This window comes from Coregonus clupeaformis, chromosome 17 (genome assembly GCF_020615455.1).
Source record: "Coregonus clupeaformis isolate EN_2021a chromosome 17, ASM2061545v1, whole genome shotgun sequence".
NCBI lineage: Eukaryota > Metazoa > Chordata > Actinopteri > Salmoniformes > Salmonidae > Coregonus > Coregonus clupeaformis.
In genome coordinates, this window is record NC_059208.1 from 63,761,001 (window position 1) to 63,778,755 (window position 17,755).

General features: G+C 46.1%; 1 protein-coding gene across 14 annotated transcripts in view; it reads right to left on the reverse strand.

Moving 5' to 3' along the window:
• epb41a (erythrocyte membrane protein band 4.1a) overlaps nt 1–17,755 on the reverse strand; it is a 122,773-nt gene that overhangs the window by 22,446 nt on the left and 82,572 nt on the right. For 8 of the 14 annotated variants that reach the window (XM_041903771.2, XM_041903772.1, XM_041903763.1 and 5 more), the window contains 2 exons: nt 16,893–16,955; nt 12,519–12,698 (listed from right to left, as the gene is read on the reverse strand). In XM_041903771.2, the coding sequence (XP_041759705.1) occupies nt 12,519–12,698; nt 16,893–16,955 (243 nt within the window). Of the gene's footprint in view, nt 1–12,518; nt 12,699–16,666; nt 16,715–16,892; nt 16,956–17,755 lie in introns of all 14 variants that reach the window. The other 6 variants (XM_041903769.1, XM_041903768.1, XM_041903766.1 and 3 more) reach the window with 2 other exon arrangements.

The following is a 17,755-nucleotide window of genomic DNA, read 5'->3' on the forward strand; positions in this document are numbered from 1 at the left end:
GAGACAGGAGAAACTGTTGCAATCACTTGAAATACGCTTAATGTAGAAAAATTACGATTCATGAAGTGTATGCTTATTCCAACTGAACTTCCATATCTAAATCTAAAAATAAAAAGGGGGGGAAAAAAAGCCAAATGTTTTTTTTTCTTTCAAAAAACTAAAACAAACAATTACGTTGAAGGAGAAACCTTGTTAAGTTAAGAGAAAACTGTAATTGGCGTTGTTATGAAAATGAGAGAGAGCTTCCCAGAGGATGGGCTACAGCACAGCGACAAAACTGTGACTCAAATGGCACCATAGGGCTCTGGTCAAAAGTAGTGCACTATACAGGTAATGTGGTGACATTTGGGACTCGTCCAATGTGATAAATCACTGTAAAGTAACCAGACTATCCCCCTCGGGGGTCCAGCTGTGTGCTTTTCATAATAAGAGTGCCTCTCAGGGGTCGAGCTGTGTGCTTTTCATACTAAGAGTGCCTCTCAGGGGTCGAGCTGTGTGCTTTTTATAATAAGAGTGCCTCTCAGGGGTCGAGCTGTGTGCTTTTCATAATAAGAGTGCCTCTCAGGGGTCGAGCTGTGTGCTTTTCATACTAAGAGTGCCTCTCAGGGGTCGAGCTGTGTGCTTTTTATAATAAGAGTGCCTCTCAGGGGTCGAGCTGTGTGCTTTTCATAATAAGAGTGCCTCTCAGGGTTCGAGCTGTGTGCTTTTCATAATAAGAGCGCCCTGGGCCTCTGGGACGATGGAGAGGAAGATCAAGCCCGCCGCAGGCCCCTGGCAACGAGCCACACCAAATATCCACACACCAGCGCTCAGATATGCAGATTATGCTAAATCAGAGGCATCATAAATTACTTTACTTTTGCTTTTTAATCTTTCATCTCAAACTCTTTGCCAGGGAGGCAGGGAGGGAGAGACATAGAGAGGAAGGGGGACAGAGAAACAGAGAGGAAGAGGGACAGAGAAACAGAGAGAGAGAGAGAAAGAGAGAGAGAGAGAGAGAGAGAGAGAGAGAGAGAGAGAGAGAGAGAGAGAGAGAGAGAGAGAGAGAGTGGTGGAGAGAGAGAGAGTGAGTGGTGGAGAGAGAGAGAGAGTGGTGGAGAGAGAGAGCGAGAGAGGGTTGGAGAGAGAGAGAGAGAGAGAGAGTTGGAGAGAGGGAGAGAGAGAGAGAGAGAGTGAGTGGTGGGAGAGAGAGAGAGAGAGAGAGTGGTGGAGAGAGAGAGAGAGAGAGAGAGTGGGGGAGAGAGAGAGAGAGAGAGTGTTGGAGAGAGAGAGAGAGTGGTGGAGAGAGAGAGAGATAGATAGAGAGAGAGGGAGATAGATAGAGAGAGAGGGAGAGAGAGAGAGAGAGAGAGAGAGAGAGAGAGAGAGAGAGAGAGAGAGAGAGAGAGAGAGAGAGAGAGAGAGAGAGAGAGAGAGAGAGAGAGAGAGAGAGAGAGAGAGAGAGAGAGAGCAAGAGCGCCCACAAACAAACAAAAAAAATCATTTGATTTAGTCCACATAGTCAAGACGGATATAATTTTGAGCCCATGAAAGGAGCAGATATGTGATATGACAGCTATAGCAGAGTGCATGCTGGACTGGACATCTGTTCAAAGCAGGGCAATCTTCTCACTGTGTAGTCCTTTTCAAAGTCAAGCTTGCCACATGACACAACTAATAATTAGGGAGACCTCATTTCTAGGCCTAGTTCCCTTCTTGGAGTTAGAGACCAAGAGAGTGAACTAGAGGGACAAAATCAGAATAGGGGGGTTGAGGGGAGTTCCCTAATTAGCAGCAAAACAGACCCCCCCTGTTCTATGTCATAATCTAAAAACAGACAAGACACCCACCATACATTCAAAATGAATACGTCCTTCACTTCTGAGCACCACAGAATGACATAGAAGAACAGCAGTAATATATCCCATTTGTAAGCACATCTAAATGACTTACAGATACAGTACAGATAGATACCCAAAGTAAGCATGCCTAAATAGATTTATTTTACAGTCGCCAAATAACTTTCACCTTTAATTATGGTTTAAGTAAATCCTCATAGACTCTGACTAACATTACGATATTAAGAAAAAATGTAATAGTGAATGATTAAAAAAACAAAACATATTAGATCAATATAGTAACAATCGCTTTCCCACGGGCAGTTTCACAAATGAACATACTAAAACATCCATCTTTCTGGTGATCCACGTTCCTATAATAATGTGTAATGTGTTTTAATAGTCATACACACATTTATTTACACACAAAAAACTCACTAATACAGGTATAGCACACATACTCACATGCACATAGTTATTAAATACACTCCATTGGTAAACAATACTTTCCCAGAGTATTTCTAATGGCAACGTACTGATCAGTGCAACTGTGCTCTAGCCGTGATCAAGAAAGACCGTTGGAGAGCACACATCTCAAATAGCATTTCAATGGCTTTAGACTCCATCTATGAGTGGTGATATTTCATATAGGAAGACATTCCAAAAGTCTCTAAACTAGTCAAGCATTGACACATACAGTATCTTCAATCCAAAACTCACTGGTTGGATGAATAATCAGCAAGTGGTTGATACATATCGTTAATACATATTATCTTACTTTAAAATCAGTCTGAAAAATAAAGCAAAATCTTTCTCTGGACAGAAGACACTTTCTCAATCTCTCTTGCAACCTCTGTCTTTCTGTCTTTCCAGTGGGCAGTGATTGTCAGGACACGCAGGTTTGATTTGAAGCAAGCAGGGGAGGAAGTGGCAGGTCACCATCAACAGCAGTGGAACGCTTAGTAACCAGTGTTCCTTTTTCTTTTTTGGTTACCGGTAGTGATGTCAGTCAGGTAAACAAGTACACCAGGTACACCACGAATGCGTCCCAAATGGCACCCTATTCCCTATTATCCCCACTACTTTTTTAAAAGTAGTGCACTATGTAGAGAACAGGATGCTATTTGGAATGCAGCCCATGCCTTTAGGAGCGCAACAACAGCAACATGGGTTTAAAGGCCATTTCAGTTACAACATGAGCGACCTACGGTGATAATAGTAATAACTCATGGGTTCCTCTCTTAAATACAACCTGAGTGTCCTGTCTGTCCTGTCTGTCCTGTCTATTCTGTCTGTCCTGTCTGTCCTGTCTGTCCTGTCTATCCTGTCTGTCCTGTCTATCCTGTCTGTCCTGTCTATCCTGTCTGTCCTGTCTATCCTGTCTGTCCTGTCTGTCCTGTCTGTCCTGTCTGTCCTGTCTATCCTGTCTGTCCTGTCTATCCTGTCTGTCCTGTCTATCCTGTCTGTCCTGTCTGTCCTGTCTATCCTGTCTGTCCTGTCTATCCTGTCTGTCCTGTCTGTCCTGTCTATCCTGTCTGTCCTGTCTGTCCTGTCTGTCCTGTCTATCCTGTCTGTCCTGTCTGTCCTGTCTGTCCTTCCTGCTCATGCCTAGAAAAATATCAACATAGACTAGAGCCGATGCAGCTCTAAGGCAGACAGACAGTAGCTCTCCGCTGTAGCATGACCAGTCAGAGTAGGAGTATTGATCTAGGATCAGTTTTGCATTGTTAAATCATACTGAATAAGAGCAGGGACCTGATCTGAGATCAGCAATCCAGATCTCTCAGGCTGTTGTAGAGATGTTGCTAGTCAAACGTCTGGCCATAGGTTTACATCCTCTTTTGCCATACAGCAGATCACTGTGCTGGAGTTTACTGCACTACACTGATTGATTGAAACACTGAGGGACTAATTAAATCACATTTTCCCTTAGTCTTCCATTGACATCAATGCGTGACTAAGTGAAAACTCGACTGAAGTGGAAGTTTAAAGATACGGAAAGATTCTGTGGACGAAGAGAGAAAATATACAGTCGTCTACAGGCTAAACACAAGCAGAGAAGAGTCAGCGTGGCAGACAAAGTTTGTTAGTAACACTGGATGGCTTTTCTTTTCACACCATGGAATATTGTAAGTAAAAGTTATAGAAGCTCCTTGAAGTCAGGATATACGTCTCTAGTAGCAAGGGCGCTCAGCCAAATACAGCTCTCAACACTTCCTGAAAAAAAGTACTTCCTGAAAAAAAGTGTGTCTGTCGGTGTGTGTGTGTGTCTGTCTGTGTGTGTGTGTGTGTCTGTCTGTGTGTGTGTGTGTGTGTGTCTGTGTGTGTCTGTCTATATGTGTGTATCTGTGTGTGTGTGTGTGTGTGTGTGTGTGTGTGTGTGTGTGTCTGTCTGTCTGTGTGTGTGTGTGTGTGTGTGTCTGTGTGTGTCTGTCTATATGTGTGTGTCTGTCTGTGTGTGTGTCGGAGTCAGATGAAGTTACAGAGAGGAGCAGAGAATAAAAGAGGGGAGCCAACAGAGAGTAAAGCTGGAGACTTCTGTCTCTGTCCTTCAACAGGGGTACTTGACTAGGTGGTTCACTTCAGTAGAGGGCTCTCTCTCTCTCTCTCCACCGGACCGGCCAGTCACTGAGGGTTTCACTTCAGTAGGAGACTCACTCTCTCTCTCCACGGGACCGGCCAGTCAGATAAACACCAGCCAACACAGGGTGAGAAACATGACCAGCAGTCCAGACAGGAGGGAGAAGGAGATGTTGGATGGTTGGAGCTGGAGCATGGCTGGGTACAGCTGGCAGGCTGAGGGCCCCCTGGCCCTGTCCTCCTCCTCCTCCTCCTCCTCCTCCTCCTCCTCAGGCATGTCGATAGAGACCCTCAGAGTGTGCCCCCGTCCCCGAGCCTCCTCCTCCTCAGAATCATCAGAAGTATAATCTTCTTCCTCCTCCTCCTCTTCCTGTAGATAGTGGTGTCTGATAAGCGGTGGTCCCCCGGGGGCCGAGGATGCCTGCTGTTGCTGTCTCAGTAATCTTACCTGGTATGCAAACAGAGGACGCTTCCCTCGCTGTGTTCAGCAACGGGAGACCAAGAGAGACAGAGAACAATGAACAGACATGTGGGGGAGTGGCCAACAGACAGGCAGGAAGTAGGGGAGGATGGGAAGAGGGGAAGAGACTGGGGGACAAGGGGAGGGAGGTGGAGGAGGAGGGGAAGGGAAGGGACAGGGACAGGGGGTGGAGGAACAGGGGGAGGGAGGTGGAGGAGTAGGGGAAGGGACAGGGGGAGGGAGGTGGAGGTGGAGGAGGAGGGGAAGGGAAGGGACAGGGACAGGGACAGGGGTGGAGGAACAGGGGGAGGGAGGAGGAAGAGGGGAAGGGGGAGGGAGGTGAAGGAGGGGAAGGGACAGGGGGAGGGAGGAGGAGGAGGAGGGGAAGGGGAACGGGAGGGGGAGGGGGAGGGGGAGAGAGGAGGGAGGAGGAGGGGAAGAGACAGGGGGAGGGAGGAGGAAGAGGGGAAGGGACAGGGGGAGGGAGGAGGAAGAGGGGAAGGGACAGGGGGAGGGAGGAGGAGGAGGGGAAGGGATGGGAGAGGGGGAGGGAGGAGGAGGAGGGGAAGGGATGGGAGAGGGGGAGGGAGGAAAGAGGAGGAGGAGGAGGAGAGGGAGTGGGGTAGGAGGGGAAGGGGAGGGGGAGGGAGGGGGTAGGAGGGAGGGGGAGGAGGAGGGAGTGGGGTAGGAGGGGAAGGGGGAGGGGGAGGGAGTGGGGTAGGAGGGGAAGGGGAAGGGGGAGGGAGGAGGAGGAGGAGGAGGGAGTGGGGGAGGGAGGAGGAGGAGGGACAGGGGGAGGGAGTGGGGTAGGAGGGACAGGGGGAGGGAGTGGGGTAGGAGGGGAAAGGACAGAGGGAAGGAAGGAGATGGAGGAGTAGGTAAGTGGTGATGTGTGATGTTTTACTTGAGGGTGAGGGTGGAAGGGAGAAAGAGTCTCCTTCAGTTTTTTAAAATAAAGTTCTCTCTGTAAGTTCTCTCTGAACTTTGACAGTAGTGAGTGGTGGGTCCCATCACTGAGCTTCAGCCCGACTCAGAGTCTCCGGCTCTGGGCAGTGAGAGTTAGGGTCCAGGGTGGTCAGATCAGGCCGGACCAACCTCCAGGCCAGCAGCAGCAGCATATTTGGGGACGGAGTGTTTTTTATGGGGCTCTGCTCCTCCACGGTTGGGGTTAGATTGGATAAAGGCCTTCTCTGGCAGGTCAAATGCTAGCTAGTGCAAACCGTTTGTTTGGCAGTGCAACGTCTTGGATCAGAACACCGTTAGGGGAGAACCACCATAGAAACTGGCTTGGTGCGGGTCGGCTAGACCACAGTGTGCCCTCCTCCTCACTGCATCTTATAGTCAGTCAGTCAATGAGCCGGCCTTAAAGAGATGAGCTTATCAAATGCATTGAGGTCCATTGGGACTTGTGAGGCTCACATTTGGGATTTGTTGGTAATGTGTTCATGAAGATAGAAAAAGATATCTAAAGAGTGTTTTACATGCAATATCAGGTAAGACTGCTTGGCAAATCACCAGACTAGTGTCTTATACTGTCATTCTGTATTTTTTTTGTGATCTTTTAGAAACATTAAAGATGATAATCTTCATTCATAGAAATTGTGCTGTAGGCCTATCAATTAAAAATGCCTATACTCAATAGATTGAAAGTTAAGATTATTATTATTTTTAGAATTTGGTTTAATGTTCTGATGGAAGTGCTTAGTATTCTTCAGGTACATAGACAGGACATGAGAGGGTCTGGAGTAGGCAGGATACCCAGGTAGCTGGAGGCAGCTTCAAGTCTGGGAGTAAAACTGTCTTTTCAGCCCCATGGCAGTAGAGGGGCGAGGGGAGGGAAGCTGTGATGCTCGGTGACCCAAGGCCTGAACACCTCTCTGGGTCTCCGGATCCTCCTCAGGAGAAGGGGGTGGTGGTGGAGGAGGAGGTGGAGGATACGGAGGAGGAGGAGGGAGTGGATATGACTGTGGGGCAGGGCAGGACTTTGAAAAGGGAGGAGGAGGAGGAAGATGAGGAAGAGGAGGAGAGGATTGAGAGACGACACAAGGGGGGGGGGGCATAAAACATAAAACAACCAGTGAGGGAGAGATACAGGTCAGGGAGGAGGAGAGACAATGAAATGAAGAGGAGGAGGGGGTCAGTTCTTTGTTGTTGTCACTGTTTGTTTTTTGGTTGTTTTGCTTGTTTTGTTTTTTTTGTTCTTCAGTCTCTCATCACTACGTCAGACATCATCATCATCATCATCATCACAGAGTCATGCAGTTTACTACTATCGGGTCAAACCCAGCCATGCGATTTGATTGGCAGATCAAAGCAGGAAGACAAAGCTGGCAGCAGCCAATCATGGAGTGGAGGCAGTGGTGAGTGGGCAGGGTTTGGGAAAGGTTGGGGGGTGTGGTTTGGAAGGGGCACCTACGGTGAGGGAAAAAAGTATTTGATCCCCTGCTGATTTTGTACGTTTGCCCACTGACAAAGAAATGATCAGTCTATAATTTTAATGGTAGGTTTATTTGAACAGTGAGAGACAGAATAACAACAAAATAATCCAGAAAAACGCATGTCAAAAATGTTATGTATTTGCATTTTAATGAGGGAAATAAGTATTTGACCCCTCTGCAAAACATGACTTAGTACTTGGTGGCAAAACCCTTGTTGGCAATCACAGAGGTCAGACGTTTCTTGTAGTTGGCCACCAGGTTTGCACACATCTCAGGAGGGATTTTGTCCCACTCCTCTTTGCAGATCTTCTCCAAGTCATTAAGGTTTCGAGGCTGATGTTTGGCAACTCGAACCTTCAGCTCCCTCCACAGATTTTCTATGGGATTAAGGTCTGGAGACTGGCTAGGCCACTCCAGGACCTTAATGTGCTTCTTCTTGAGCCACTCCTTTGTTGCCTTGGCCGTGTGTTTTGGGTCATTGTCATGCTGGAATACCCATCCACGACCCATTTTCAATGCCCTGGCTGAGGGAAGGAGGTTCTCACCCAAGATTTGACGGTACATGGCCCCGTCCATCATCCCTTTGATGCGGTGAAGTTGTCCTGTCCCCTTAGCAGAAAAACACCCCCAAAGCATAATGTTTCCACCTCCATGTTTGACGGTGGGGATGGTGTTCTTGGGGTCATAGGCAGCATTCCTCCCCCTCCAAACACGGCGAGTTGAGTTGATGCCAAAGAGCTCCATTTTGGTCTCATCTGACCACAACACTTTCATCCAGTTCTCCTCTGAAACTTCAGACAGGCATGTATATGTGCTTTCTTGAGCAGGGGGACCTTGCAGGCGCTGCAGGATTTCAGTCCTTCACGGCGTAGTGTGTTACCAATTGTTTTCTTGGTGACGATAGTCCCAGTTGCCTTGAGATCATTGACAAGATCCTCCCGTGTAGTTCTGGGCTGATTCCTCACCGTTCTCATGATTATTGTAACTCCACGAGGTGAGATCTTGCATGGAGCCCCAGGCCGAGGGAGATTAACAGTTATTTTGTGTTTCTTCCATTTGCGAATAATCACACCAACTGTTGTCACCTTCTCACCAAGCTGCTTGGCGATGGTCTTGTAGCCCATTCCAGCCTTGTGTAGGTCTACAATCTTGTACCTGACATCCTTGGAGAGCTCTTTGGTCTTGGCCATGGTGGAGAGTTTGGAATCTGATTGATTGATTGCTTCTGTGGACAGGTGTCTTTTATACAGGTAACACGCTGAGATTAGGAGCACTCCCTTTAAGAGTGTGCTCCTAATCTCAGCTCGTTACCAGTATAAAAGACACCTGAGAGCCAGAAATCTTTCTGATTGAGAGGGGGGTCAAATACTTATTTCCCTCATTAAAATGCAAATCAATTTATAACATTTTTGACATGTGTTTTTCTGGATTTTTTTGTTGTTATTCTGTCTCTCACTGTTCAAATAAACCTACCATTAAAATTATAGACTGATCATTTCTTTGTCAGTGGGCAAACGTACAAAATCAGCAGGGGATCAAATACTTTTTCCCTCACTGTATAAAAAGGTAGGTTGTGGCGGGGCCGAGGGTGGGAGAGCGCAGTCCTGTGGGTGAAGATAGGCAGCTGATTCTCTTGCCTGGCTTTAGGCCATACAGTCTCCATACAGTCTCCATACAGCCTCCATACAGTCTCCATACAGTCTCCATACAGCCTCCATACAGTCTCCATACAGCCTCCATACAGTCTCCATACAGTCTCCATACAGTCTCCATACAGCCTCCATACAGTCTCCACACAGTCTCCACACAGTCTCCACACAGTCTCCATACAGTCTCCATACAGTCTCCACACAGTCTCCATACAGTCTCCATACAGTCTCCATACAGTCTCCATACAGTTTCCATACAGCCTCCATACAGTCTCCATACAGTCTCCACACACAAAGCCTCCATACAGCCTCCATACAGTCTCCATACAAACAGCCTCCATACAGTTTCCATACAGTCTCCATACACACAGTCTCCATACACACAGTATCCATACAGTCTCCATACAGTCTCCATACAGCCTCCATACAGTCTCCATAGAGTCGCCATACAGCCTCCATACAGCCTCCATACAGCCTCTATACAGTCTCCACACAGTCTCCATACAGTCTCCATACAGTCTCCATACAGTCTCCATACAGTCTCCATACACAACGCCTCAATACAGTCTCCATACACACTGCCTCCATACAGTCTCCATACAGTCTCCATACAGTCTCCATACAGTCTCCATACAGCCTCCATACAGTCTCCATACAGTCTCCATACAGCCTCCATACAGTCTCCATACACAAAGCCTCCATACAGTCTCCATACACAAAGCCTCAATACAGTCTCCATACACACTGCCTCCATACAGTCTCCATATAGTCTCCATACACACAGTCTCCACACAGCCTCCATACAGTCTCCATACAGTCTCCACACACACACAGCCTCCATACAGTCTCCATACAGTCTCCATAGTCTCCATACAGTCTCCACACAGTCTCCATACAGTCTCCATACAGTCTCCATACACACAGCCTCCATACAGTCTCCATACAGTCTCCATACAGTCTCCATACACACAGTCTCCATACAAACAGCCTCCATACAGTCTCCATACAGTCTCCATACACACTGCCTCCATACAGTCTCCATACACACTGCCTCCATACAGTCTCCATACACACTGCCTCCATACAGTCTCCATACACACTGCCTCCATACAGTCTCCATACACACTGCCTCCATACAGTCTCCATACAGTCTCCATACAGTCTCCATACAGTCTCCATACACACTGCCTCCATACAGTCTTCATACAGTCTCCATACAGTCTCCATACAGCCTCCATACAGCCTCCATACAGTCTCCATACAGCCTCCATACAGTCTCCATACAGTCTCCATACAGTCTCCATACACACTGCCTCCATACAGTCTCCATACAGCCTCCATACAGTCTCCATACAGTCTCCATACAGTCTCCATACAGCCTCCATACAGTCTCCATACAGCCTCCATACAGTCTCCATACAGTCTCCATACAGTCTCCATACAGCCTCCATACAGTCTCCATACAGTCTCCATACACACTGCCTCCATACAGTCTCCATACAGCCTCCATACAGTCTCCATACAGTCTCCATACACACTGCCTCCATACAGCCTCCATACAGTCTCCATACAGCCTCCATACAGTCTCCATACACAAAGCCTCCATACAGCCTCCATACAGTCTCCATACAGTCTCCATACAGTCTCCATACAGTCTCCATACACAAAGCCTCCATACAGCCTCCATACAGTCTCCATACAGTCTCCATACAGTCTCCATACACACAGTCTCCATACACACAGTCTCCATACAGTCTCCATACACACAGTCTCCATACAGTCTCCATACAGTCTCCATACAGCCTCCATGCAGCCTCCATACAGCCTCCATACAGCCTCCATACAGTCTCCATACAGCCTCCATACAGTCTCCATACAGTCTCCATACAGCCTCCATACAGTCTCCATACAGTCTCCATACAGTCTCCATACACACAGTCTCCATACAGTCTCCATACAGTCTCCATACAGCCTCCATACAGTCTCCATACAGCCTCCATACAGTCTCCATACAGTCTCCATACAGTCTCCATACAGTCTCCATACAGCCTCCATACAGTCTCCATACAGGCTCCATACACACAGTCTCCATACAGTCTCCATACACACAGTCTCCATACAGTCTCCATACAGTCTCCATACAGCCTCCATACAGTCTCCATACAGTCTCCATACAGTCTCCATACAGTCTCCATACAGTCTCCATACAGTCTCCATACAGTCTCACATACAGTCTCCATACATACAGTCTCCATACAGTCTCCATACAGTCTCCATACAGTCTCCATACAGCCTCCATACAGTCTCCATACAGGCTCCATACACACAGTCTCCATACAGTCTCCATACACACAGTCTCCATACAGTCTCCATACAGTCTCCATACAGCCTCCATACAGTCTCCATACAGTCTCCATACAGTCTCCATACACACAGTCTCCATACAGTCTCCATACAGTCTCCATACAGCCTCCATACAGTCTCCATACACAACATGATCTGTTCTTAGCTGGTAAAGAAACGCCAGCTAGTGTTCTCTTACTGCAGCCCAGCTCAGCTCAGCCCCCTGTACGGCCAGTAAGGACTGAATTAAAATACCTTTACCTCTGATACGCCACCAACTACTCTGTATGCAGGTGATAGGGAGGCCGTCCTCATCTGCACACACACACACGCGCACACACACACACACATGCACACACACAGACACACACACACACACACAATCTTCACACATATGAATATACACAGAGAGAGACTCCAAGATCATGTCCACTGTACACACTGAGATACAGAGACACAGAGAAACTGTTGAACACTTGATGAAGCTCTCTGAAACATTCTGTCTGCTGACTATGACCCTGTGCACAGTACATATATATATATATAATATTTTATTTCAAATAAACACAGCACAGCACGCCTGTATTCCAGATAATCTGCCATTCTCTAGAAACTGGACATTGACTTGTATCAAAAACTGAAACTAAGATGATTGCATCCTCTAGATTAGTGACTAGACATTGACTCGTGTCAAAAACAACAACTGAATGAGAAAAGACAACAGCACCCCCTACTGGGACTAATGACTCTGTGCAATCCAGAAGTAACAACTAGAAAACAACAAAGCAAGAAAACTTGCTCAAAGAAATTCAAAAAACACATCTTCAATTGAAAATGAAAGCACATAAACAAAACATCCCTATCGGTAAACTAGTGCAACAAATGCAAAAAGCGAGTCAAAAGTACCATCTTTCACTTCAAACATCCTATTGTTGTCAGGAATCCTGTTGGTGCTTTGAGTGGGGCTTGAGAAAATAAAAGCCTCTCTGTCTCTCTGTGTCTCTGAGTACCATGGCCTGCTATGGCTGTCTCTGTCTCTCTGTACCAAGACGTGTTGTTCTGTTGACTCCATAGAAATATAATCGCTAGAAGGGGCTAACAGCCTCTAACCCTGGCAATTTGACTGCTAAACTCATGGGTCCACACACCAGTTCACCCATTATGGCATCCATCATTGACTTCAATGGGGAGGCCCATTCTATTAATTTCAGTTCTGTTGGTGTTGACTCACCCCGTCGGTGCCTGGCTGCAGCTGTCCGTTGATGCTGGCCGTGCGGAAGGGAGAGTGTGTGGACAGGCGCTTGTCCCACTCACTCTGCCGCGGCTCCGGAACAGACTCCATGAAGCTTCTCTTCAGCTCACTGATACTGGTGTGGTGACGCATGATCTCTGTCTGGGTCTTATCCAGGTCCTGGGAGGAGGGAGAGGGGTGGAGAGAGAGAGAGAGAGAGAGAGAGAGAGAGAGAGAGAGGGGTGGAGAGAGAGAGAGAGAGAGGGGTGGAGAGAGAGGGGTGGAGAGAGAGAGAGGGAGAGAGAGAGAGAGAGAGAGAGAGAGAGAGAGAGAGAGAGAGAGGGGGGAGGGGGGAGAGAGAAGGGGGGGAAAGGTAGAGAGAGAAAGGGAGAGGGGTGGAGAGAGAGAGAGGGGGAGAGGGGGAGGAGGAGGGTTGGAGAGAGAGAGAGGGGGAAGAGGGGTGGAGAGGAGGATGGGTAGAGGGAGAGGGGGAGGTGGAGAGAGAGGGAGATGGGGAGAAAGAGAGAGTGGGGAGGTGGAGAGGGGGGAATGGGGGAGAGAAAGAGGGGGGAGAGGAGGACCAGAAAAGAGAGATATAGAGAGAATTGGGAGAGAGAAAGGTAAAGAGAGAGAGAGAGGGGGCAGAGGAGAAGTGCATGATAGATAAAGAGAGGGGGGGATAGTTTAAGGGTAAGGAAGAAAGAGACAGCAAGGAAGGGCAAAGGGGTGAATCCCCCAGATTGGAAGGGGGTAGGGAGAAAGTATGTCATTATTTGGAGGTAAAGACTGGTAATGACAAATGTACAAGTTTAGCAGAATGCAACATGATTGATGATTTGCTTATCATATCAAACAAAATGCAGTTGGAAGCTGGAACAGGCTTGCCCCTCACAAAGAGGACAAACAACATGACACCAACGGGTCTTAGTCCATCCAGACCACATGATGTTCTATAGACAAACAACAGACTGTCCTGGGTTCTCTCTACTCTGTTCCTTCCTCTGCAGATTGAACTTTGGACGGTCCATCTCCGTCTAGTGTCCGTGCCTATCCATATTCATAGTGCAGTATGGAGTCATTGTGATTAAGTAATTGCCCATTACCAATCTACCACGTTGGCATCGTGATCACAGAGATAAAATACAACACCCATTAGACTAGAGTCTCCTGGCTGATGACTATTCATAAACCACATCTGTTCTTAACAGAGTCTGCATCCCATATGGCATCGTATTCCCTATGTAGAGCACTACTTTAAGACCAGGGCACATAGGGAGCCCAATGAGGCTCAAGTCAAAAGAAGTGAATTATATAGGGAATAGCATGCCATTTGGGATGCGGCCAGAGAGTAGAGGGGAGCTCTGAGAGGTAAACTATGGGGAGAACATTGAAGTGCCTCGTTTCACTACAGAGCATCTGTGTGGATTCTCTGCTACCGAATGAAATGGTCCCATGGTACCTGAAGCCTAAAACTTTTTATCTGTCTGACTGAACCTGCTCTTCATAACTGACAGCGGTTGGTTTTGGCAGCTAGCGTTGCAGAGATCTTACTGTTTTTCCAGAATCCCAAAACAGATTATAGTCTGGGCTGCAATGGAATACAATCCCCTTGTCATGGAATATAATACCCATAAGTGTATAGTAGCTATAGTACATCTATAGAACATCTATAGAACATCTACAGTACATCTATAGTACATCTATAGAACATCTATAGCACATCTATAGTACATCTATAGAACATCTATAGTACATCTACAGTACATCTACAGTACATCTACAGTACATCTATAGTACATCTATAGTACATCTATAGTACATATATAGTACATCTACAGTACATCTATAGTACATCTACAGTACATCTATAGTACATCTACAGTACATCTATAGTACATCTACAGTACATCTATAGTACATCTATAGTACATCTATAGTACATCTATAGTACATCTACAGTACATCTATAGTACATCTATAGTACATCTACAGTACATCTATAGTACATCTATAGTACATCTACAGTACATCTATAGAACATCTACAGTACATCTATAGTACATCTACAGTACATCTATAGTACATCTACAGTACATCTATAGTACATCTATAGTACATCTACAGTACATCTACAGTACATCTACAGTATGTTTATAGTACATCTACAGTACATCTATAGAACATATACAGTACATCTATAGTACATCTACAGTACATCTATAGTACATCTACAGTACATCTATAGTACATCTATAGTACATCTACAGTACATCTATAGTACATCTACAGTATGTTTATAGTACATCTACAGTACATCTATAGAACATCTACAGTACATCTATAGTACATCTATAGTACATCTACAGTACATCTATAGAACATCTACAGTATGTTTATAGTACATCTATAGTACATCTACAGTACATCTATAGTACAGCTACGTACAGTATATATAACGTATTATAAAACACATTGAGCCATCTGTGCCAAATGGAGAGAGAGAGCTGGATTTACCCTTTAACCCTAGGTGGCCATGTGACCATTTCACTGGTGGTAGTATGGTACACTAGCCTGCAGGACGGGTGAGTGTGAGTAAGAGTCCTCTTATGCACACAACCTGGGAGTTCACACACACACACACACACACACACACACACACACACACACAGAAGATGCACGCACGCATTTACACACACAATCACAGAAGATACATGCACGTACACACACACACAATCACAGAAGATGCACGCACGTACACACACACAATCATAGAAGGTGCACGCACGCATGTACACACACACACACACACACACACACACACACACACACACAGGCTTTCCCCAGCAATACGCCTGAGGATACTTAGTCCTGAGCCAGCCAACAGCTACTATTATGATGAAGCACGTCAAAGACATGGCTACGTCCCAAAACGGCACCCTATTCGCTATATAGTGCACTACTTTTGACCAGAGTCTTATGTAGGGAATAGGGTGCCATTTGGGACACAGCCAAGGTCAAAGGTCAACAGAGACAAGGGTCAGAGAGAGTCACATGGTTAGATACAGGAACAGCAGCACCATGAGTGAGAGAGGCCGTGTCCCAAATAGCACCCTATTCCCTATACAGTGCACTGCTTTTGACCAGGGCCCATAGGTCTCTGGTTAAAAAGTAGTGAACTATGTAGGGAATAGGGTGCTAGTTGGGAAGCTACCTGAGAGAGGTACAGTACAGTACACTTTTAGAAAAAAGGGTTCCTAAAAGGGTTCTTCAGCTGTCCCCATAGGAGAACCCTGTACTTCACTGTACTTGTGCGTGTGACATTAAAATGTGAAACTTGAAATTTGAAACTTTTTGATTCCAGGTAGAACTCTTTTGGGTTCCATGTAAATTAGAACCCTCTGTGGAACGGGTTCAACATGGAACCAAAAATCGTTATTCAAAGGGTTTTTCTATGGGGACAGCCGTAGAACCCTTTTAGGTTCTAGGTAGCACCTTTAATTCTAAGAGTGTTCAGTACAGTGACGGTTATGTTAAGGAGTTCCAGGTCTCACAATGAGAATTACAACAGAGGTTAGCATCATTAACCCTGTCAATCACATCACTGAGATGAAAAATATATGACTGGGAAAGTTTATCAATCAAAGCTGTGTTCATGTTCCTGGAAGTTGGCCTCTGTCACCAAATGCAGGCTGGAGAAGTGGTGCGAGAATAGCCTTAACTAAGCCAACATCATTTATATTGGAACACTTCCCCTTTAGGAAGATACTTATGGTCGTTACAAAAAAAAACTACATTTGACGACCATTGTGGACGACGACACCATTTGGAAAAAGCATCCAAAGGTGCAAGTCATTATCGACTAAAAAGGTGCAACAACAAAACATAGTTTGACAAGCAGGCTGAAATCAAAGGGGGATAGGGCATGCTGGGCATACGGTGGCCACTGACATGCTTTTGGATCACTTTTCTTCGGTCTCAAAGGCCAAACTGATGCACCCTTTCAGACTCGATGCCTATAGCTTTTAAATTATACTGGACCATGATAGTGAGAGAGGAAACACTCCCAATCATATATCAAACTAACGTGGATAAGAAACAAATGAAAACGTTGTGATCAAAACAGCATCAAAGTAAAAGTGAGTACTTGCATTAGAAGGAAAGAGGAAAAGAGTGCATGCCAAGCCGTTAGGGTTCAGCTGAAAACAGGGTGGGTGTAGAAACGAAAGAGAGAATAGAACAGAGGAGTCAAGACAAACAGAAAAAAAAAAAAAAAAAAAAACAGGCAATTGAACACAACTCTCATGCAGAGCGAGAGAGCATGCAGCCACAAACAGTCAAAGAGCAAATAGGATATATTCTAGAGTTTATACAAACCTCCAACATTAAATTGCTATGCCTGATATAAATAGTTTCACCCTCAAGTTTCTTAGCTCTTTTCTGTGAAAAACGAAGAAAACAAAAAAAGAACAAAGTTGGTCTCAGGAAGATGTGGAACTGAAATCCTTCATTTATTATTTATTTTGTATTTAATTTTTTACTTTTACTGTTTGACTTGCAAGCGATTGCGTCGGGTATGTGTGCATTCGTTCCTGATGGTGGGAGAAGTGGCGAGGGACCAGATGATACCATGGGGGAAGTGCAGTGAAGCGGAGTGCAGGGTGAGTGCAAATGTCCAGGGGTGACGGTGGTCATCAGTGGAGACTGTGACCACCGTCAGGTGACCAACATCTGGTGGGTTTCTGTCAGTTACCAACATCTGGTGGGTTTCTGTCAGTGACCAACATCTGGTGGGTTTCTGTCAGTTACCAACATCTGGTGAGTTTCTGTCAGTTACCAACTTCTGGTGGGTTTCTGTCAGTTACCAACATCTGGTGGGTTTCTGTCAGTTACCAACATCTGGTGGGTTTCTGTCAGTTACCAACATCTGGTGGGTTTCTGTCAGTTACCAACTTCTGGTGGGTTTCTGTCAGTTACCAACATCTGGTGGGTTTCTGTCAGTTACCAACATCTGGTGGGTTTCTGTCAGTTACCAACATCTGGTGGGTTTCTGTCAGTTACCAACATCTGGTGGGTTTCTGTCAGTTACCAACATCTGGTGGGTTTCTGTCAGTTACCAACATCTGGTGGGTTTCTGTCAGTTACCAACATCTGGTGGGTTTCTGTCAGTTACCAACTTCTGGTGGGTTTCTGTCAGTTACCAACATCTGGTGGGTTTCTGTCAGTTACCAACTTCTGGT